Below are 22483 nucleotides of genomic sequence, written 5' to 3'. Positions count from 1 at the left end.
CCAAACGGACCCTAAGTACTATGTTAAAACTTACAATTGGACTATTAAGTAAAACTAATAATATTATTAATAAATTTAAAAAAAAATTACCCCAATGATAGATTATTATAATTGTCTTAATTAATTATCTCATAATACCAGCAACTGGACTATTAAGTAAAACTAATAATAGATTTTAAAAAAATATTACCCCAATGCCTTCAAAATAATATATATATAACCCCAATGATAGATTATTATAATTGTCTTAATTAATTATCTCATAATACCAGCAACTGGACTACTAAGTAAAACCAGTGATAGATTTCCAAAAAAGAAAACCGTAATGATAGATTACATACATTTAACTAATCTCAAAGCCAAGAGTCGTGTGAGTGTAGGCGTAAATTTGTACATCAAGGCAAATTGGAAATGAACTGTTAGAAAATAAAATCATCAATGACACCAATAGGGTGTTTACAATATAATATTGGACAACTAATTTTAATAGTATAAGTTTATCAAGAACTTGAATATTATCAATCCTTTTAGTTGGAAAATCAAATTTATACTAGGTTTTTCAAAATATCTATATTAGTTGGCTCTTTAGATAGTATTCATGTTTTGAATTATACAAGAAATATTTAATAATTTTTTGTGCATACCAAACCCCAAAAAAATGTCATTTTTAAGGTTGTTATCAAAAAAAAAAAATGAAGTACATTTTAAAAAAATGTTTTTTAAAAAGTAATTCATTTTACAGAAAATATTAACGTTAAAACAAATAGTGCGTTATACTTAATGGAAGACCATTCATCTCTCAGCGATCTATTTGTTTTAGTTGCTTTTTTTGAGAGATTTGGTTGAGTATAACTTTTTTGAAATCTTACCTTTTCTTTTTTAGTTATATATAATTTTCCATTAAATTAAATATCAGTAATGGAAGACCATTCATCTCTCAATGATCTATTTGTTTAAGTTGCTATTTTTAAGAGATTTGGTTGAGTATAACTTTTTTGAAATCTTACCTTTTCTTTTTTAGTTATATATAATCTTCCATTAAATTAAATATCAGTAATTGTAAATTCCTATAAAAAAAAATCCAACGATCTACATTATGTTTTCAATACACAAATCCCATTCGACTTACACCATTTCATTTTATTTTTAATTTCGTAATCTACACTACTTAATGTCATTTGTTCTATAAAATCTACACTACTTAATGTCATTTGTTCTACTTAATTCCTTCATATTTTCTTGGTCAAATTTTTGAACATTATATTTATCTCAGAGTATCAAAGCTTACTTTTACTACAATAATGTGAAATATCAATTGTTTTATTTGTCAATTTATTTTTACAACATACTCCTATAGGAATATCTATACATACCCAATTTTTCATCTATAACCAAAACGTATTAATATGTTCCTGACTTCCTTCTATTCCTATGAGAAAAGCCCTTCGCACTGCGATGCCTATATGGGCTTGATCTTTCATAAGTGGAGACCTTTCAATTTTTTTTAGAAATATACAAATTCAATTGGGTCCGGATATTTACTCAATTCTTCAGATGTTTTAATAATGATCAATACTACAAAATATATATATATATATATATATATTCCTTTTCATAAATAAATAAATGGTCATCAATAAAACAAGTAAAATTTTAGTCAATGGTAGCCACACAAAAAAAAAAAAAAAAAGTGGATACTGTAGATGACAAAGTCAAGATACAAAGATTATGTTTAGTAACAGTTTTTGTTTTCTATTTTCAAAATTTTGTTTTTGAAAATATAAAGAAAAAAAAAATTTCTTATATTTTTTAAATCAAAAACATGTTTTGTTAGTTGAAATTAAAAAGATATTTTTTTGAAGAAAAAAATATAAAATACTAAAATATGCTGTAACAAGGATTTAAACTTTAAAAATAACTCATTAAATGAGACAGATTCATTAAATTAAATGCGTGTTATCATTGGCTTTTGAAAATTAAAAACTGAAAACAACTTTTTGCATGTTTTCAGTTTCCATCAAAAATTAAGTATTGAAAATAGTTTTTATTTTTTGCCTATTTTTGAGTTGTCAAACAAATTTTTTAGTCTCAAAAATAGAAAATTGTTTTTTAAAACAGAAAATAAGGAGAAAAAACAGTTACCAAACATACCCTAATTATAACATATAACAATGATTTTGAATGCAAAAATCATGGAATAATTTTGAGATCAACTCAAATTTGGTAGTATATAAGTAGTTATTTTCTACGTAAATATGTACCAATTGTTTCCCACTCAAGCACTGCGTGCTGTTTTCTCACATATCATGGCCATTAGAGCTCCAAGATTATACCAGGCAGCTCTATGGCTTCCATGCTTGCTTATTCTCTTGCTCTTTGTTACGGTCACTTGTGCTTCATCACCAAGGAGTTCGAAGCTCGGTGTGCTACGAGGATACAATAAAGAAAGTAAAAGTGTATACGACACATCTCTAATTGAATCTGAATTAAACAAAGATTACCAAACGTTTTATTATGACCAAACACTCGATCACTTCAACTATCAGCCTGTCAGCTACACCACTTTCCGACATAAATATGTCGTGAATTTTAAGCATTGGCGTGGCGCCAAGGCGGCTGCTCCCATATTTGCATATATGGGAGAGGAGTCTTCTCTAGGCGGCGATATTGGTTTTATAGGATTCATGATGGAGAGTGCTCGCAGGTTTGGTGCTTTGGAGCTGTACATAGAGGTGAGAATAAACATACTGTTACTTAATGGCTACACATAGTTACATACTTAAAATAAAGATTCGCTATGAGAATAACAAGATCGCTAGAAGCCTAGAACCACTCCTAAAATATTACACGTAAAAATATAATTGTAAGAATCATACAAATGAAAAAAACCCAAAAAAAAAAAAAATTCTATCTTTATTTGCTTCAACCACTAGATTCAGTACATTAAATATATGATTTTACTACTGTTGATAATTAATTAATTATATAGAATTAATAACATTGTACCTTTAATGACCTTCATTTTTTTTTCTTTATTGGAACAAGTTCACTGATGGCAATCCCATCACGGAAATATATTCTAAAGTTGTACTTTCATAACGATTTTCCTTGCAGCATCGCTTCTATGGAGAATCAGTCCCATATGGATTTACAGGAGAAGAAGCATTGAAAAATGCTACCGTTCGTGGCTACTTTAGCTCAGCTCAAGCTATAGCAGATTATGCAGAAGTAATTATAAACTTGAAGAAAAACTTATCAGCCGAGTCCTCTCCAGTTATAGTAGCTGGAGGATCTTATGGTGGAAGTGAGTCTTATGAATACTAGAAATTGAATCTCACTCAGACTAAACTTCATATATTAATGTTTTCCACTTTTTTATTTTTCCAACAGTGCTTGCAACATGGTTCCGCCTAAAGTATCCTCATGTTGCAATCGGCGCATTAGCCTCTTCAGCACCCATTCTTTACTTCGATAACATTGTGCCATCAAATGCATATTATGCCACTGTTACCAAAGACTTTCAGGTTAGAATCAATAGTTTATACCCTACTTAACTTTGTACCATAAATTCGTGCCAAGAGGCTGGCTTGCAGGTTAGTGACATTTATAGTTTGATCTCCTTTAGCAAAAAAGAAAAGAAAAAATTACATTGTATTATGGAATTTGCAGGAGGTTAGTTTGAGCTGCTATAATACCATAAAGAGCTCATGGTCAGAGATCGATAGAGTTGCTGCTAAACACAATGGTCTTTCTGAACTCAGCAAGAAATTCAATACTTGCAAGTAATAATGCCAAGTTCTTCATTTGTCTTCATATATCCCATTTCTTTGTTAACCTTAAATTACAATTTATGGTGATTCCTTGGACTATATTTTTGTTTTTCCAAGGAAAATGTTAATTTTTCTATCTTAATTGTCCTATAACATTTTTTTTTTTTTTACCATTAGGCCGTTGAAGACTGCATCCGGATTAAAGGATCACCTAATCACTCTGTTTGCAGCTGCGGCTCAATATGATAAACCTCCAAGCTATCCAGTGACTGTTGTCTGCAAAGGTATTGACGGAGGAGCTAATGGAACCGACATTCTTGGCCGAATTTTCTCTGGAATGGTTGCTTATTACAAGGAAGATAAAAAGTGCTTTGATTTAGATGATTTCTTTTCAGCAGAAACACTGAGTGGTTGGGACTGGCAGGTAATGCACATACATTAATCAATTTTCTTTTTCTGATTCAATCAATTTTCATTTTACAAAATTTTGGCATTCACAGCTTCAACAATTACCAAACTTTATTGTAATTAGACCTCTTCTTGGCTTGTGTAGACATGTAGTGAAATGGTTATGCCAATGGGGGCTGGCCCAAATGACACCATGTTTCCTGCATCACCATTTGTTTACAAAAAATTTAAGGACTCCTGCATGAATAAATATGGAGTTGAACCTAGGCCCCATTGGGTCACAACTTATTATGGTGGTCAAGTATGGCAACTCTCTCTCTCTCTCTCTCTACAAGTGATGTAAAAATAATGAACGTGAATTTTTTTTTTTTTTGCTTAATGTAAAATTGCAGCATATAAAGAAGATTCTCAAGAGGTTTGGTAGCAACATCATCTTCTCCAATGGCCTCCGAGACCCTTATAGTAGTGCAGGGTAACTTTTCAAAAATATATAATCTAGATGTTTTTTGGGCAAAAATATTTATTGTTTTATTTTGTCATATTTGGTGTTTAGTGTTCTAATAATCATCCAATATTTGCTTATTTCAGGGTGTTGGAAAACATATCGAACAGCATACTTGCCCTGTCTACGAAAAATGGTAATTAATTCATAATAATTTATGCAATAAAGTTTCTCATACACTCATTAATATACAGTACAAATGCATTGCGTTCCCAATTTTACAAGTGATGTCCACATTTAAAATGTGATAGTGATAATATGTACAAAAACGATTGTGACAATTATTAACCTAATTTATAATCATAACAGTTTCACTTAACTTTTGGATCAAAAAAAAAATCAAAATAATTATCTTTTGTTGGTCTTTATTGAATAACAAGTTTACTAATATAAAGTTGATTTCTGTAGGGTCTCATTGCCTCGACTTATTGCCTGCAAGCGCAGATGACCCAGAGTGGTTGACCGCACAGCGAAATGAAGAATTCAAGATAATCAAATTGTGGCTTCACAAGTACTACAGAGATTTGCATAGGTTTGCATAGAAGTTCACACATAATGTTTTTCATGGATTATGAAGCTGACACAAGAAATCAGATTCTGCTTTTAGTGTGGACCAAAAATCATATGAGACCGTATTAGCAAGCATGCATGATATTGAAAAAGCTTATAACTATGTCAAATGGGAAACCTTGGTTTATTTATTTGGGGAAATGGGATTTCGGGATGGATGGAGTTAATGAATTTACTCTTGTACTTCTACGATTATTCATTTCTCACGGTTGGTGAATGTTACATCAACTCGATTTTTAAAGAGGTAGAGGATATTCAAATAGGCAATCCTTTTTTACCATTGCTTTTCATTCTGATTATAGAGATAGGGAGAAGAATGTTGAGGAAAATTAAAAAAAGAAGCTTTCATTTTGTTTAAGTGAGATAGATTTGGTGTGGAAGAAAAAGAATCACAAGATATATGAATAAGATAAAAAAGGCCGGCCCACCACACACGCAGAAATGCTGTTCTCATTTATTATTTTCTACTTTAAAAAATGGGTAAATTAAAAATAAAAAAATCTCTTAGAGTTATGCAAGAATGGCATTCTGCCCTAAACTTAAGGGTTGGTTTAGTTGAAGAATGAAAAGTGTAACTGTGTAAGTATAGAAATGTAAAAATGATAATAAAAAATAATTTAAAAAAAAGTAAAAGAATAGAAAGATGTGTGTATTAGCATGATAGACCGGATGAAAATATTGAAAAAATAAAAAAGATGAATTGAAAACTTTTATTTTCCATCATCCTCCTTTTCTACCAACATGTCCAACATAGACTATACAAGAAATGACACTTTCCTTCTTTGAGTTTTGAAGTAAATCAACGCATTAGTCATTCAACTAACAACAGTAATAATATATTCCAATTTTTGAAAAGTTGGTAAAACGTGTATGTATTACTTTAAGAACTGTAGAGGGAAAGAGAGAACTATTAGAGATAATTGGATCTGCGAATCACAACCCAGAAAAATACTAATTTGAATATTGTTAAATTACCAATTGTCTTAAAAGCTTAAGCTATTAGAAAATTGTGAATTTAATCACTTAACCATAAGTTTAACACTCCCCCTCACTTGTAGGCTTAAACTGCCCCTTAATAAGTGGGAGTCCAATAAGTGGGAATTTAATATTTTAAATGGAAGGTAGAGTAAAGTCAGGGATTGAACTCAAGATCTCCCGCTCTGATACCATGTTAAATTATGAATTATCCCAAAAACTTAAGCTTAAACTATTAGAAATTGTAAATTTAATCACTTAACCATAAGTCTAACAAATATTATACGGTGGAACTTAGATTTCTTAAAAGAAAATGTTAAGTGAAATTTCAACAACATATGTAATGAAGTTGTGTGATATCTTTCCAAAGATGTCCGCTTTATGAATCTAATTTTCATATTATGCAAGCTTGATGCTTTGGAAATTAGGGCGACTCACAACTTATTTGGAAAATCCAGCTTTGGTATTTTGACAAAATTCTTTTTAATTTAAAGGAATTTTAGGGGATGTTTGGTAGAGTAGTTTGAGATGGGATTTTTGTAGTTTGAGATGAGATTTTTTTAGTTTTTTGAAATACGTATGGGTGAAAAAGTATGTAGAAATGTGTGTAATGTTATTTAAAATGTAAAAATGTGAGTTTAAACTTAGAGACCAAACAGGCCCTAAGCAATTCAAACTTACCAACTTGAAATTAGCAATGGCATTTTCCCAAAGACTCCCCATTCGGGCCAAACCAAGGTCATTTGATTATAATTCAGTTATTTCAATAAAGTTTTATTACACTTAATCTTAAAAATGATTAAGCGTTGGACATTTTTCACAATTTTTGTGATATCCTTCATGTTTTATTATAATCTGGATTCATGAGCTATGATTTTAAAGGGAATTAGATTTTCTACAATATAGAGACTTAGCGTCCATTTGGGAAACGCTGAACGCGTCCAGCGTTCAGCGTTTCCCTTCTTTTCTTTTTCTTTTTTTTTTTTTCTTTCTTGCACAGGTTTCAACCAACCGACAAGAGCACTATTCCTCACTGTTCTGTACTGTTCATGCACTGTTCATGAACAGTACCAGCACTTTTCAATTTTTTTTATATTTAAAATGGGACCCGCTATACTATTCACACATTTAAAAATTATTTTGCTACAGTGTTTTCAGTTTTCAGTTTTCAGCTGTATCCAAATAGACCCTTAAATTCATCCTATGGAATGATCAATTTTTTTTTTTTTTTGTCAAATCAAGGTGAAGCTCAAGTTAACCGCAGTCAAACTTTTGAAAAATGTTTGAAAATTTTACTTTTGATATGGAATGATGAAATTTAGTTATTAGGTGAAATTTTGACTTTGTTTGACTGACGATCAACTTCTGATATGGATCGATGGTTCTTTTTCTTCTTCTTTTTTGGTTTTTATACCTGACCTTCTAAACCGGTAACTAGTATAGCACTAAAGTAAAATAAACGGTCTTAATCAAAACACTTAAGCCCCATTTGGTAAGAGCATTTTAAACACACATTTTCAGTTTTTAAACAATATTACACACTTACTCAACTCTTCTACCAAACAAGCCCTTAAAATCTATGGTTAAAATTGGGGAAAAAGAAAATCAAAGAGCAAGAAAGATTAGAGTTCGGCGACACAAGAAAAAGAAAAGAAAAGGGATGGGTGTTGAGTGGTCGTACTACATTTAGCGGCGGAGGTTGTGGTGGCCTTGCTTCCAAAATGGTGGACTGTATGTCATACACTAATTTGAGATATTTTTAAAAGTGGATGTGGCTACTTCTTCTTCTTCTTCTTTTTTCATCTAAGCACTTATATGGCCAGTAAAACTTAAACGTTTTAACATCTTATTTAATTTTTTAAGTGTCTAAATTTTTATCTCTTTTTTTCTAAATTTTCTAAATTAGAAAATTCCAATTAATTATTAAATATTCTCCAACAAATATATATATATATATATATATATATATATATATAATAAAAATAAAACCAATTGGAAGAAGAAGCAAAACTAAGGGAACCACTAAATATGAAAAAAGTGAGGTCATATGTAATGTTAGTAATGCTTAATGTGAAAATAGAACCATCAAATATAAGAAAAAAAAAATAAAGGAACCATTAAATGTAACAAAAGTACGGTCACATGAAATGTTAGTACTACCAAATGTGATATTGGAATTGTCAAATATGAGAAAAAAATAAATGTACCACCGAATGTGATAAAAGAACAGTCAAATGTAATGTTGGTACTACTTAATGTGATAATGAAACTATCAAATGTGAGAAAAAAATAAAGAAACTAACAAATGTAACAAAATTACAATCACATGTAATATTAGTATTACTCAATGTGACAATGAAATGTCAAATGTGAGAAAAAAAATATAATTACCACTAAATATGACAAAAGTACATTCAGATATGATATTGATACTACCTAATGTAAGATGAAACTATCAAATGTGAGGAAAAAAAAAAAAAAGAATTAACGAATGTGACAAAAGTACAGTCACATGTGATGTTGGTATTGCCCAATGTGACGATAAAACTGTCAAATGTGAGAAAAAATAAATAAAAGTACCACTAGTGACAAGATTAAAAGACAAGATTGAAAACAAAAAACTAATTTAAAAAAAGTAATCAATATTAATAACAAAATAATGTAATTGTCATACAAAATCTAACATAAAATGTAAACTTTAATTTATTTTTTCACACCTTATTTTATTTATTCAATTGCCCTCAACGATTTTTTATATTTTGAAACCGCTGTATAATTTCTTTACATTTAATAATTTTAAATATATCTTTCTCAATATATGTGACTAAGCAACTTCATCCATTAATCTTCTAGTAAATGCTTTTAAAAACTCCGGTTGAATGCTTTCAAAATCTCAACAGAAACTTGATTTTAGGTTATAGTTTCTCTTCTAAATATAAATTCGAAATTCACAAGGAATTTTAAATTCTAATTCTTTTTGGTTTCCATTTAGGATTTATAGGTTCTAATTTTAACCAAGATGGAACCACAACAAACTTTGAGATTGTGTATTTGAAATTTTAGGGAAAAATGATCTTTGGGTTTGAATTTTATGATTCATTTTGTGGTGGGTTCATGCTTTGAGATTAGAGTTTGGTATTGGTTTCTTCTGAATTGTGGGTTTGGGTTTGATTTAGAGGTGGATCTATGAATATGAGGTCATATGTTAGATATTTTTACTGATTTAGTAGACTATTGGTGGTGGGATTGGTATTGGACTTGGACTTGGTCTTAACATTTTGGTATTTAACTTTTGAAGACAATTTCAAGTTTTGCAAATAGGATAGGTTTATATAGTAGAAAGGAGATGAATTGAATCACAATGGTCTTTGAGATTATGTATTTGAAAGTTTAAGGGATATTGAGAAGAATGTTTGATTGCCAACCCCAAAATTGCATTTATGGCAGTTAAAAGAAACAATTCATGTACATGAAGAATTTCATAAATCATCATATAATAGAGTGGAGAAAAATTTATATACGTTTTATATGTATCCTATTTATATTATTTTTATAACCTATTTTTTATCATTTTTAAAATACTTGTTTTTTCCTTTTTAACAATCTCACTGCTACTTATCTCGTTTATCTTTTATCTTTAATTTATTTACTAACCATGAAGTTACATTAATAGATAATAGAGATGACAAATTTATTTTAATGGCATAATTTAAGTGTAAATTGCCTAATGTCTTCTATTTCTTCTTCTTTTGAATTAAACTGTCTAATGTCAATTAAAACTATATAATGGCTTTAGGATTGACTACTATTATGACCATGTGAGCCACGACTTAATTAAAATCATATTTATAATAATTAGTTGCTAACCATCTCACGGGAAAAGAATTGAGTATAATATATGAGTTAATCTTACCTTATTTTACTTCAATCACATAAATTGAATTTGTAAATTAAAAAAAAATGTTAGTATTAGTTAACATAATTTGTTAATGCACATAGAATTGTGGTTGATCACAGTTTCATATTTTATTATTTTATTTTGACCTATAAAAAATTGACACCTCAATAATTGTGTGTGTGTTTCTCAAATAAAAAAAGATAAACAGTGTTGTTGAGTCGTCTCATATCGGTAAGGTGTGATATTGAGAAGGGGTCTATCACTTGCTCCGCGACACTAACTGTTGCATACAGTTTTAGTGTTGGCGTGTGAATATATTCTCTTATCTCATCCCCCTTCCCCTATATATGTGTGCGTGTGTGTGTGTTTCTTAAATAAAAAAAAGATACTCAGTGTTGTCGAGTCTTCCCACATCGGTAAGGTGTGATATTGAGAAGGAGTTTATCACTTACTCCGCAACACTAATTGCCGCATGTAGTTTTGGTGTTGGCGTGTGAGTGTATTCTCTTATCTCATCTTCCTTCCCCTATATATATGTGTATGTGTTTCTCAAATAAAAAAACATACTTAGTGTTATCGAGTCGTCCCACATCGGTAAGGTGTGATATTGAGAAAGAGTTTATCACTTGCTCCGCGACACTAACTGCAACATGCAGTTTTTGTGTTGGCGTGTAAGTGTATTCCTTTATCTCATTCCCTTCCCTATATATATTAGCACATTTTCACAAAACATTTATAATGCACATTTTCATAAAACATTTATTTTCAGTTGTAATTGGTTATAGTTCCATATTTTATTATTTTATTTCGACTTATAAAAAATTGACACCTCAATAATTATAAAAATATTATGAAATTTATTATGTCAATATAATAATATATATGCAAGCTTACCCATATACATACATATATATATATATATATAGCTACAGTGCCGACTGAATAAATCCAAAAGCACTGTAGTTACAGTGCTTATTATATATAGAGAAGTTTGAGGCGTTAAAAAAAAAAAAAAAAAAAAAAAACCCACCTTATCTTATGTTACTATGTGGTTTGCCACTGCATATCTTTTTCTCTCACTAGTCACTACTGCTTCTATCTGCCACGGCTTTCTCCATTGAAGCTCCGGAGCTCCACCGAAATCCGACTCGAATCGGAACAACTGTCAGAACTGCTGCTGCTTCTTCTTCAGGGAAATGGGTAGGGGTGGTTTTTCTGCTAAATCAACAAGCTCTCTTCTTTCTATATCCAATCGTTTGAGAATTAGAGTAAGCCATCCATTTCATTCTTCTTCTTATTATTATTCTACTCTTACCAGTAGTAAAAATGCGGAAAGCCCAAATATGTTGTTGAAATATGTGAGAAATGAGTGCAAATTTGGAAGCTTTAGGAATGTTGATCATGCCTTAGAACTGTTTGATAAAATGCTTCACTTAAGCCCTTTGCCTTCCATTGCGGATTTCACTCGGTTGTTGGGTGCCATTGCCAGAATGAAGCATTACTCTCAAGTCATTACTCTAATTAAACAAATCGAATCATTTGGTATTTCTCCTGATCTTTATACTCTTACCATTTTGATTAACTGCTTCTGCCATTTAAACCGTCTAGATTTTGGGTTCTCTGTCTTAGCAACAATTTTCAAACTTGGTTATCAACCAAACCATATAACTCTGAACACTCTTGTCAAAGGGCTCTGTCTTCAAGGTAACATTGCTGGAGCTGTGAGGTTGGTAGAAGAAATGGCGAAGAATGGGCATGAACTGGATGCAATTTCTTGTGGAAAAATACTACATGCTCTGTGTAAGATTGGTAAGGCTGATATGGCTATTGGATTGCTTAGGAAGATGGAAGAGGGGAAGTTTAAAGCTAATGTGGTGCACTATACCACAATCATTGACAATCTATGTAAGGACAAATTGCTAACTGAAGCTTTGAACCTTTTATCTGAAATGAGGAGTAAAGACATTCAACCAAACATTATCACTTACGCGTGCTTATTTCAAGGCCTATGCAATTTTGGCCCGTGGAGGGAGGCTACTACTTTGTTGAGTGAGATGGTGCAAAGGAAGGTCATGCCAAACGTGCATACCTTCAACATATTGGTGGACACACTTTGCAAAAAAGGGAAGCTGACAGAGGCAAAAAAAGTTTTTGATGTGATGATTCAAAGAGGCATTGAGCCTGACACTGTCACTTACGGTTCTTTGATTGACGGATACTGTTTGCAAAACCAAATGGATGATGCAATCAAAGCATTTAATGTGATGGTTGAGAGGGGTTGTTCACCTAATGTGTATAGCTATAGCATATTGATCAATGGATATTGCAAGAATAAAAGAATTGATGAAGCAAGGAGTTTGTTTCACGAAATGTCCAACAAAGGAGTGGCTCCCAATGTTGTGACTTACACCATAATGCTCAAAGGGCTTTGCAAAGAGGGACTAATTGATGAAGCAAGTGAGCTGCTTGAGAAAATGGATGGAAATAGTTGTTCACCTAATGATCATACATATAACACAATCATACAAGGGTTATTGTAACACAGTGAGACATCAAAGGCAATAAAATATCTCAAAATAATGGTTGACAAGGGTTTTTCAGCAAATGCAACGGTTGCAACCATGTTGGTTAACTTGCTGTCATCTAATCAAGTAGATAAGAACATTCAAGAATTGCTTCACAAGTTTGTGAAGGGGTTTTAGTTTCTCAAGATCAAGGACAAGTTTCATATTTTTACCCATCACATGTCATCTATAAGTGATATGTATTTGTTTAGCGTAAATTTTATATTGGTTATAAGATGATCTTTCTCATCATTTATATGCGCAAGATTGATAATTTTCATCATTTATATGCTCAAGACTGATTGTTCTTTTAATTGATCTATCTTTTGTTGAAATTTTATTGTGTACTCGTGCTGTTGCTTTCGATCTATTTTCATGGATAGTTATTTCAAAATTTTCCTAATGTATAATGTGAAAAATGGTTGTTCTAATGTTTGGCCTTCTTTGTGGTCATACATCCATTAGCTAGTGCAAAATAAACGTTCCCTCCAATAAACGTAAGTGCTGGAGTTGCGTGTTGAATGTTATAATAAAAATTTATATTATGCTTAAATTTAAGTTGTAGTGAATACCTTACTTCTATTTCTATGCTGAATTTGTCTTAGTTTTGCATGCTTTCCTGAACTGCATTGACACTAGACTTGGGAGTTGACTAGTGGTAGATCATATTTACTAAATTTAGTTTGTTATTTTGTGGAACGAATGAGACAATTGTAATTATTTAAGGAATACTTGTTGCTTAGTTATTTGTGCAATCCATTTGTTTATGGCTTTTTTTGCCCAAAATTCTTCATTTATGAATTCTATTTGTGTTTTTCAGTATTTTGTTCCAGACTTGGGGTTTCTCATAAATGTGTTTTCTTATTTACTTATAAAAGAAAATAATTTTTCTTATGTAGATGATTTATTTGGTGCTTAATTTGCTTGTGATTCTTTCTTTTTGGTTTCTGGGTTATGTAGAATTGGTGGTATAGATTTAAGGGTTTTGGTTTTTTTTTTTTTTGAAGTTTATAAGGGTATCTTAATTATGATATAGAAAATTGTTCTGATTTTTTATTTGATTCATGATTGAATGCAATGTCAGATTACCCATCATCTAAGTCACATTTTTGTAGTTTTAATGCCTAGTTTTTTTAGAGGAACCTATTTCGATGTCCTTTGGCAATTATGTGTTCAAAGAATTTTTATTTTTATTCTCCAAAAAAAGGGGAAAAAGAAGCATCATTGAGGACCTGTGATCCCTCAACCCATCCGAAGATATCTCTTCCAGATCAGATTTTCTGCCCAGCTTCAAGTCCTACATAAGTCCTTTTTTCTTCTGCCTTACCAAGGTATTGGAACCAACCAGCTGCTACCTTCTTTTCTTTTTGGCTCCAGCTCAAATGAATTTCTTGAAAATTCCTTCGAATCCCAGTCCATAGCAAGTAAGCCTCTTTCACTACTTAGCAAAAAAAAAATCACAGTATGAAAGAAAAGTGAATGCTTCAAGCAGAATTAAAATGAAAGAATCAATGGTATTTTTTTTCTTTTGGTTAAATCTTATTTATATGGAGCTTTGTTACTTTTAAAACTTGATTAGTTTCCCCATTAAGGCAGTTCAAATGTGCAAAACTATTTTTTGGTTTTAAAAAAATCTTCTTTAAGAGTAAAAGCTGCTGGAGTGTGTACATGTATTGGAAGGATATTGTAATGGAGTTGCTTCTGTTGGTGTCATCAAATAAAAAGGTATAATATATAGGGATTGATCATCTCTTAAAATGATTCTTTCTTACCAAAAACTCCTATATTAAATGTTGTACCAAGTTGAACCTCTCTGGCCTCATTTTTTTCTATAAAATTCTAGTTGCTGCAGTGATGTAGTAATAACATTATACTCTCTTCTTTTTTCATCCTACTTGGTGTCTGAGGTGGCATGCACTATTTCTTTGTTCGTTGATGCTTTTTTCCAGTGGTCAATGTTTCAGAGGTCACTTCCTTGTGCTATTAATTTTTATGTTGTTCTATATTTGTACAGGTAAGGTGCTAAAGTGTTACTGTGATTGCTGCATCAAAATATCACACTGTGAGGCTGTAGAAGGCAATTGGAAAAGGGTGAAAAAGAAAAAGAAAAACTACATTTGGTAGTTAGATTAATTTCCTGACTAATTTATAGTCAACCTTTGTGGAGACATTTTACTCAAGGTGGAGAAATTACTACCAAAACACGCCTTTCATGATTGATAGCAATGACCATGAAAATGGTTTGAGGCCAGGCATAATCTGCGCCGGATGTTGGGTTCTGGTACTACATATGACCTCCATAGGTAACTATTTATTGTTCCCCCCCCTTTTTTTTATTAGGTGTTTTTCTGTTAGTTTTCATATTATCTAAGAAGTGGAAGTGTGGAACACGATAATTCTGTAATTATCATTACGAATTTTTATATTACTACTATAAAAATTGCTCAACATCATTTTAGTGTGGTTATCTGAGTTTAAAATTAGTAAACAGGTTGCAATTCCACCGAAACACAGTTTGTATAGGTGCAACATCTTGGCAAGGTAATTCATAGACAGTGCAAGTTGTAAATTTTTTATTTAACAAAGCTTGATAGCTTCTAATGTATAAATCTCATACAAACATAGGTTTAACTTGTTCAATTACAATAGATCTTACAAAAACAGAACAAATTTTCATAGCATCATTGATTACTTAAATGGTCGGCACATTAGTTACAAGAGGGCTTGTTGACTGTGTACAACATCTCCATCCTCCATGGGAACAATAAAAAATTTACCTACAATGAAGGTTTAACCGTGCTATAAAATATGCAAACAAGGAAGCAAAAACAAGGGGGAAGGCAATGAGAACAATCGCCACAAGAGGTAATTGATCATGGTGAAACCCAAAGTAATCTTTTAAGAAGGCCACAACAGTTTTGGTTTCTCCAAATACCATGATGTCCTTATTTATATCTCCATATTGTGAAGTAAGCAATCCATTTAGCGACCAAGATGTAGGAGTCAGATAATACAACCAAATCCACCATTTCGGAATTTGCTGCAAGAGTAGTACAACATAATTGGTTCAACTATATATTCATAAGTTTTCACAATCACACACACTATGGCCTCAATAGAGACAAGAGTTTGGCAACCTTACCGGTTCAGGAATCAAAAATCCAGCAAAAAGGTTGAATGCTGTGTAGAATTCAGAGGACAAAATTGTAGCTACCATGTAGTTTGGTGTGAATAAAACAAGTAGCATTCCAAGATAATTGTAATACAGCAAGGAACAAAATTTGACATAGAAGTACTAGGAAACCTTATAAGCTGACCCATAATATCCAATCATTGGATGTATGATCATCATGAATATGACAGTTTCAACGAAGAGATAGGGAACTTCCACTATCATCTACAAATTAGTATCCATCAATTTATAAGCTGAAAAAAAGAAAAAAGAAAAAAAAAAAGTAGCACTACCAGTATCTTAACTCTCTCTCTCTCTCTCTCCTTCCTTTTTTGGATCAATGGTGATAGTATACTACACAAGTGGCATTAACCAGTAGAACATATATAGCAAAGAGGTCATAAATTTCTCATGAACATGTTTGTTAAACAGCCCCATATTCCACTGGGTATTCATGTTGTCACTGTCAAAGATCTAGCAAGATTCACCATACATAAAATTGACTTCATTTTAGTTTACAAATAATATCTTGAAATCAAATCTACACTAAATTCAATCAGTTTCAAAGAAAATTATACCTGTGCAAGTGAACAAGCCCATGAAGAGTACATCGCTGCAAATTTTTCCCGACACATAACAGTTCGCTCTGTAGCAACATATGGTAGGACTTTTGAGTAGTTACTTATGCCCAAGAAGATCACAGCTGAGTACATTGCCCCAAATATATTGAACACATTCTGCTGGTTATTTCTGTAAGTAAAATAATTGTCAAGTCTTTTATCATGTAATCTATCTTAAGCAAAGTGAAGATCTACAATTGTAAGAATCACGTTTAACATACATCATAGGTGGCACTCTCATTGTAGTTTCACACTACAAATTCGATTTGCCCAAGGTCACCATTACTAGTAGTTATCTTATGCTGTAAACATTTTTCTAAAGAGAGTGGAAAACTTAAACATATTAAAACTTACATTTTTTTTCCTTGGTTCCAAGATAGTACCCCAAAAATTAAGTGCAAATACGATACGCATCAAGTTGTATGCAGGACTCCTCCAATAAGCCAAATGCTATTTCCATAGGCAAGATTTGAATTGTCCCCAACCATTTTATGAAAAGAGGGTAGGAAAATACAGATCTCTTGAACCAAGAGGTGGACTACTCAACTGCCTTACAAGCTCCTTGTTTTTTCTGCAAATGGGATAATAGTAGGAGTTACATTCAAAGTTTTAAAAATGCCAATACATGTCAATTGTAGATCATTCATCTTAAGGACACTATTTTACTCCACACTGACACAATAGATGGCTTTAAGAGAGATTAACACAATCTTGATACCTTCTAACCTACATCCAGACACATACACATAAACACAGAGAGAGAGAGAGAGAGAGAGAGACCTTTCTAAGCTCCGTTAAAATTGAATGCTAATTGAGTGAATGAATAAGTTGAGTTTGAAATGCTCAACATGGCCAAAGTAGAAGGTTGTAAAACAAATAAAGATTTTTTAATGATATCTCACACACATTGATTGGCTCAAAATAAGCAAACCAAGGCAAAGTTTCTACTTGGAATTCAGCAAAAAGCTTGTTAGGAATAGTTTACGCTAAATTAATCTGCAATCTGGTCATCATATGGCTACAACTCTGACATATAAAAACCACCATAAAAAAGATTTTAGAAAGAGAGATATCTGTGTGGTACAAATACAACATGTCTGTTCTAAACCCTGATCTGTCTCACAACAGATTGTTATATTTTCTATTTTATGCCATATACTTTTAGATCCCAATAATTGAGTTTGTTCCCATTGAGGTCGCATAAGGAAGGAAAAATATAATACTGGGCCACCCAATGCTTTTCAGAACAAATGCCAAGCAAATTGTTGGCTTCTTTTGATCTTATTGTTTGATATTAGGAATAAGTATGATAGAATTCAACATCATCAAAGTTACTTTTGAAATAGAAACACTTTATTTGACATTATGTGACATCAAAACCAATGACAATCATAATTGAACTCAGCAATTCACTCATATAAAGCAGATTCCCTGTACTTCAGAGCAAAATCTATGCCAAGTTTTGCTTCTGCAAATTTAGAAGTGACATCTAATCTTTGGAACTCCAGGAATATCTGTCAGAATATAAGTTGAGTAACAAGAAGATTTATCCACTTAACTAGTTGAAGAAAGTAGTATTTCTAAAAGAAGATGAAAGAGGAAAATGCAGAGGATAAATATATTGTTACATGAAACAGACCTCAAAATATTCTATAATGCTACTTGAATGCTCTCCTAGTTGTCCAGAGTAAATCAAGTGTCCACCAGTTTTTAGAAGAATTAACTGCAAAAGCAAGAGAAGCATGGGATAAGTAACTCTTCAAGATACAATACTATCCAACACTAGGTCTCATATTCTCTTTTTGGGTAGCAGGTTGGAATGGAGCTTATATAATTATAATTTGGTTGCTCCACAATGGAGTGCATTATTTTCTCCATTGTAGCCAAAAGTAAAACCTCTTAGGCCTTTATTTAGCTCTCCAGTACTTATGCATTTATTCCTAAGATCAATAGCACTCCTAGAAGCAATGGAGCACCTCTTCTTGTTTTCAAAAGTAAATTCTATTTACAATTTTAATTTTAAAATGTTCAAAAAATAGTATTTTTTTTTTACCTCATCAAATTCTTCAAATATGTCAATACTTGGTTGGTGGATGGTACAAACAATTGTTCTTCCTGTAACAGCTGCATTCTTCATAGCTTGCATGACAATTGCAGCTGCTCTTGCATCCAATACAGTTGTTGGTTCATCCATGAAGATAATAGAGGGGTTTGCAACAAGCTTCACAGCTATTGTGAGCCGCTTGCACTGCTCATTTGATAGACCAGTAATGCCAGGTAAGCCTACTAAAGCATCCTTTATTCCATCAAGCTCAATGGTCTCCAGGACTTCATTTACAAATTCCTGCATGACATGGCACAGCAAATCTGACAAATTATTATCTCAATGATGAATATAAAACCAAATCTTTGACTGATGTCAGTGCCTAGAGAACTTACAGCTTTATTTTTTGCGTTTATCTGAGGAGACAATCGTAGCCAAGCAGAAAATATCACTGATTCTTCAACTGTGATCTGAGGAGAATGTATATCTGTTTATTCACAATAACCTGACACCCTAGCAAATGTTTCTTGGACCTTGGGATACCCTCCAATCTTTATTTGCCCTTCAATATAGCCACTGGTCTTTCTTCCTGCTAGGACATCCAGAAGAGTGGTTTTCTGGATAAAAGAGGAGCAATAATTACTTCACTGCAAGGACGTCGAGGAAATTAAGAAATACTTATGACATCCAAATGCTAGGTGAACAATGCTTAATAGACAGCTAAATTTAAAAGTGTAGATGTAATATTCTAAGAAATGCAGAACCATTATCTTTTGCCAACTGAGAAGATGAGGGAGCCAAAGAAGACAAAGGCAGAACTCATGTAATTTTTCAATTCACTATTATAGTGGAAAGAGCAAATGACAAAAAGGATAATATTAGATATTGCATGGCCCAAGGCATCACTTGGTGACCATGTCATCAAATTGTGCCTACATTGTTTCACACTTTAGAGTGACACAGCAGCAACCTATTAAGGATTATTCAAAAAAATACCAAGAATTAAATACACAACAGAAATTAGACAATGGAATAAGAGGAAATGGTGATTTTCATAACTGTTCTATCTAAATAGTTAAGTAGATGCCAAGAGAAAGCGATTGTGCCCAAGATCCAAGTTGTTTTCTCCCTTTTGTGCATAACACACTACCATCCAACACCTGACGTGGGTCATCAAACATAAGTTTTAGTATCTCAAACTGATGAAGTCATCCTCTAATCCCAAACACTCTTTGCCTCGAGCTGCCATTAATATTAGTTTCAATGCTTTAGAAATATGGTGGTCTTATAGAGAATGAGTCAGGCAAACAAACATAATAAAGTACCAAAAAAAATATGAATATATATATATATATATATATATATATATATATATATATATATATATATATATATATATATATATAAAGAACCCATAATTGAATGAGTTGAACTGAAGGGTTGCAACGGAATTTGAAGGAGTGTTAGAACGGCAGTAGCAGTTGACAGGGGCGATGAAAAGCCTAAATTGAAGGAAATGGAAAGGGAAGATAATACTCATTGGGCATTCATTCTTTCATTTTCATTTATATGAACATTGAATGGGACATAGATTTCCGAATATTTAAATAATAACCCAAAACACATGTCATGATTTTTGTATGTAGAAAGACAAATTTAAAGGAAGGTAGAAATAGACCTTTGATAGAGTTCTGAGGTGCCCCGTTCTTGTCCCCTAGAGACAAATAGAAAAACAAAAGAATACAATTGTACATCCCAAACAACAATCAGAATAGAAAAGGCAATACAAATCAAACAGTTGGCGTGCAACACTCAACCCAATTTGGAATATTAGTCAACCTAGAAAGTTAACATTGACCCCCAAACCAATAGATATGAAAATTTAAAGAAAAAAAAAATGATACCAAAATCAAAAGGAATTAATAAACAAATTATCCAAAAAAAAAAAAAAACCAAATACAATTCAGAGAATGAAATTGAAATAAGAAGAAGAAGAAGAAGAAAAGAAAAACTTCACATAGGATGACAACCAAACAACGTTTTAGCAAAAGAAAATTCCTTGTTTCTTAGCAATCCCTTTACCCAAACACATTAATTGACAAATTCTAACCCAAAATATAAATCTTCTTGACCTTTCAGTTTCAGTCGAATCTCCATTGTGCCGCAAACTTTTTTTTCCTCCTTCCCTTTCTCTGCATCGCAGTATCGCTAGGTTTTTTTTAGTTGCAACGCTTTTTTTTAATTTTATTTTAACCATTTTCTTCATGTGTGCTTGTGGTTCCGGTGGCCCAAGTCTGGCGAGGGAACAGACAATGGCCGGCCTTAGATATTTCTTCTCTCTCTTGGCACCTACGAACTCTGCTTGGTTCCTCTATCTTCGTATCTCTTAATCAAAACCAAATCTGACCCAAAATACCAATCTAAATCATAATTAACACCCAATTGATTCTCCAAATAAAAATCCAAAACCCTAAATTTTTAAATTTAAAACAGAATTTTACCAGTAGCGATTCTGATAGTTGGGTAGCGAGTGGAGGCTTGCGGTGATGGCTGAATATCTGGGTGGCGCCCTTTTCTCTTTCTCTATCTCTCTTTCTCCTTTCTCCGTGTAGCAATCTTTTTTTTTTTTAAGCGGATAGTTTCCTTTTATACCAAGGGGCTCTCAAACAGTGTTTTTACGTAGTGAAACCAAGGGGCTCTCAAACAGTGTTTTTACGTAGTGAAACGTTATAATTTATGTCTTTTAAATGGTGTTGTAGTGTTACCAAATAAGGTAATTTATGGCTTTTTAACTTATGCGTGGCTGAATTTTAGATGGACATTTTTTTTATATGGCAGTACCTTCTTAATTGCAGGAATCAACTTTCTCTCAGCTTCTGCTATTATTGAAGGTGGGTTTGTGCATTGAGATTAGAGTTTGGGATATTCTCTGCAAATTTGAAATTTATCATTGAGAATGAATTGTGAGTTCAGTGAATTTAGGTCTAATTTAAAAGTGTTCTTAGTCTTAGGTTCTGTCCAAATAGGAAAGATTTATACCAAACAACAGCAGTGGCTGCCACTATTGCATAAGATTGGCTTACAAAACTAAGGGGGTCATTTCTCCTTTGGATCAGCATTCCCCCAATGGTTTGAGAGGATCACATAAGCACTTGGTGTATACTTTCTCACAGCATCATACCCGGATTTATAATAGTTTTTAAGGTTGTCTAGAGTGATTCCTGGTGCATGATGTTCGTTCATTAACTCAATTGCTGCAATACTTGGATTGTTGGCATTACTACACACACAAAAAAAGAGTCTAATTTAGGATTTAAGGAACATTCAAAAATCATCAGTTGCTCTAATTACATTTGGGTCTTAAAAAAAACAATTTTATCATTTTAAGCCTTGGTAATGTATTGAATTTGGGTTGTGAGTTTTGTATTGTAGTTGTTTTTATGGGTTAGTTGAATGGTGGGTTAGCATGCAAAGCCAAAATTAGCACCATTAAATAGGGACAATGTGCCATTACAGATCTTTAGAATAATATATAGTTCATGGCTGTGGGAATTTACTTTTTGAACTTAGTATTTTATAAATCTTGGGGTGTTGAAGCTTTATTTCATCATAGTTTGCCACAAATCCATTGGTTTTGTATGTATGACCTATTACCTATCCCTTTAAAAGAAAATGTCTGTGAGAGGGTGTTTTTGGCCCCTGTTTGATACTTTCTCAATGGGTATCATGATTCATGACAAAGTTATTATAATCTGCCCATCCATTTTAAGAGAGACTCATGGCCATCATCTATCTCTGAAATATGATCCTTCATTACACTAACTAGATTCATTTATAGACTTATAGTAACCCTATTCTCCACTGGAGAAAACAAGGAATTAAAATGTTAGAAATTGAAGCAGTAGCACCCTGTTTCAGCATTAGAGTCTCATTTGCAGGTGATATATGTCCTGGAGTTTT

General features: G+C 32.2%; 2 protein-coding genes, 1 long non-coding RNA gene and 1 pseudogene across 3 annotated transcripts; 2 read left to right on the top strand and 2 right to left on the bottom strand.

The window, feature by feature from the left end:
* Positions 1 to 2306: 2306 nt before the first annotated feature.
* LOC142615665 (uncharacterized) lies at positions 2307 to 5222 on the top strand. The gene is made up of 9 exons (XM_075788409.1): positions 2307 to 2732; positions 3115 to 3304; positions 3391 to 3524; positions 3670 to 3782; positions 3948 to 4194; positions 4324 to 4479; positions 4571 to 4650; positions 4767 to 4816; positions 5089 to 5222. Exons 1-9 carry the CDS (start codon positions 2307 to 2309, stop codon positions 5220 to 5222), a joined length of 1530 nt encoding a protein of 509 aa, XP_075644524.1.
* Positions 5223 to 11170: 5948 nt separating this feature from the next.
* Positions 11171 to 12967, top strand: LOC142615666 (uncharacterized). The gene is made up of 2 exons (XM_075788410.1): positions 11171 to 11665; positions 11813 to 12967. The coding sequence occupies exons 1-2, from the start codon at positions 11320 to 11322 to the stop codon at positions 12661 to 12663; spliced, it is 1197 nt and encodes a 398-aa protein (XP_075644525.1). The 5' UTR covers positions 11171 to 11319; the 3' UTR covers positions 12664 to 12967.
* A 2269-nt stretch (positions 12968 to 15236) lies between these two features.
* On the bottom strand, positions 15237 to 19871 carry LOC142615667 (pleiotropic drug resistance protein 3-like; annotated as a pseudogene).
* A 527-nt stretch (positions 19872 to 20398) lies between these two features.
* On the bottom strand, positions 20399 to 21222 carry LOC142615669 (uncharacterized). Its single transcript, XR_012840807.1, has 2 exons — positions 21025 to 21222; positions 20399 to 20925 (listed from the first exon to the last, which is right to left on the bottom strand). It is a non-coding gene; the product is annotated as an uncharacterized LOC142615669 (long non-coding RNA).
* Between the last annotated feature and the right edge of the window lie 1261 nt (positions 21223 to 22483).

This window comes from Castanea sativa, chromosome 11 (assembly GCF_040712315.1).
Source record: "Castanea sativa cultivar Marrone di Chiusa Pesio chromosome 11, ASM4071231v1".
Classification (NCBI taxonomy): domain Eukaryota; kingdom Viridiplantae; phylum Streptophyta; class Magnoliopsida; order Fagales; family Fagaceae; genus Castanea; species Castanea sativa.
The sequence above is the reverse complement of the archived record's forward strand: the minus strand, read 5'-3'. Positions and strand labels throughout refer to the sequence as shown.

Excerpts from the sequence above, each read along its gene's own strand:
- LOC142615665 (XM_075788409.1), top strand. The coding sequence starts at position 2,307 with ATGGCCATTAGAGCTCCAAGATTATACCAGGCAGCTCTATGGCTTCCA. Across the intron at positions 3,305-3,390 it reads TGGAGGATCTTATGGTGGAA|TGCTTGCAACATGGTTCCGC; the intron begins GTGAGTCTTATG and ends TTTTTCCAACAG. Across the intron at positions 3,525-3,669 it reads CTGTTACCAAAGACTTTCAG|GAGGTTAGTTTGAGCTGCTA; the intron begins GTTAGAATCAAT and ends TGGAATTTGCAG.
- LOC142615666 (XM_075788410.1), top strand. The coding sequence starts at position 11,320 with ATGGGTAGGGGTGGTTTTTCTGCTAAATCAACAAGCTCTCTTCTTTCT. Across the intron at positions 11,666-11,812 it reads TAAACAAATCGAATCATTTG|GGCTCTGTCTTCAAGGTAAC; the intron begins GTATTTCTCCTG and ends CTCTTGTCAAAG.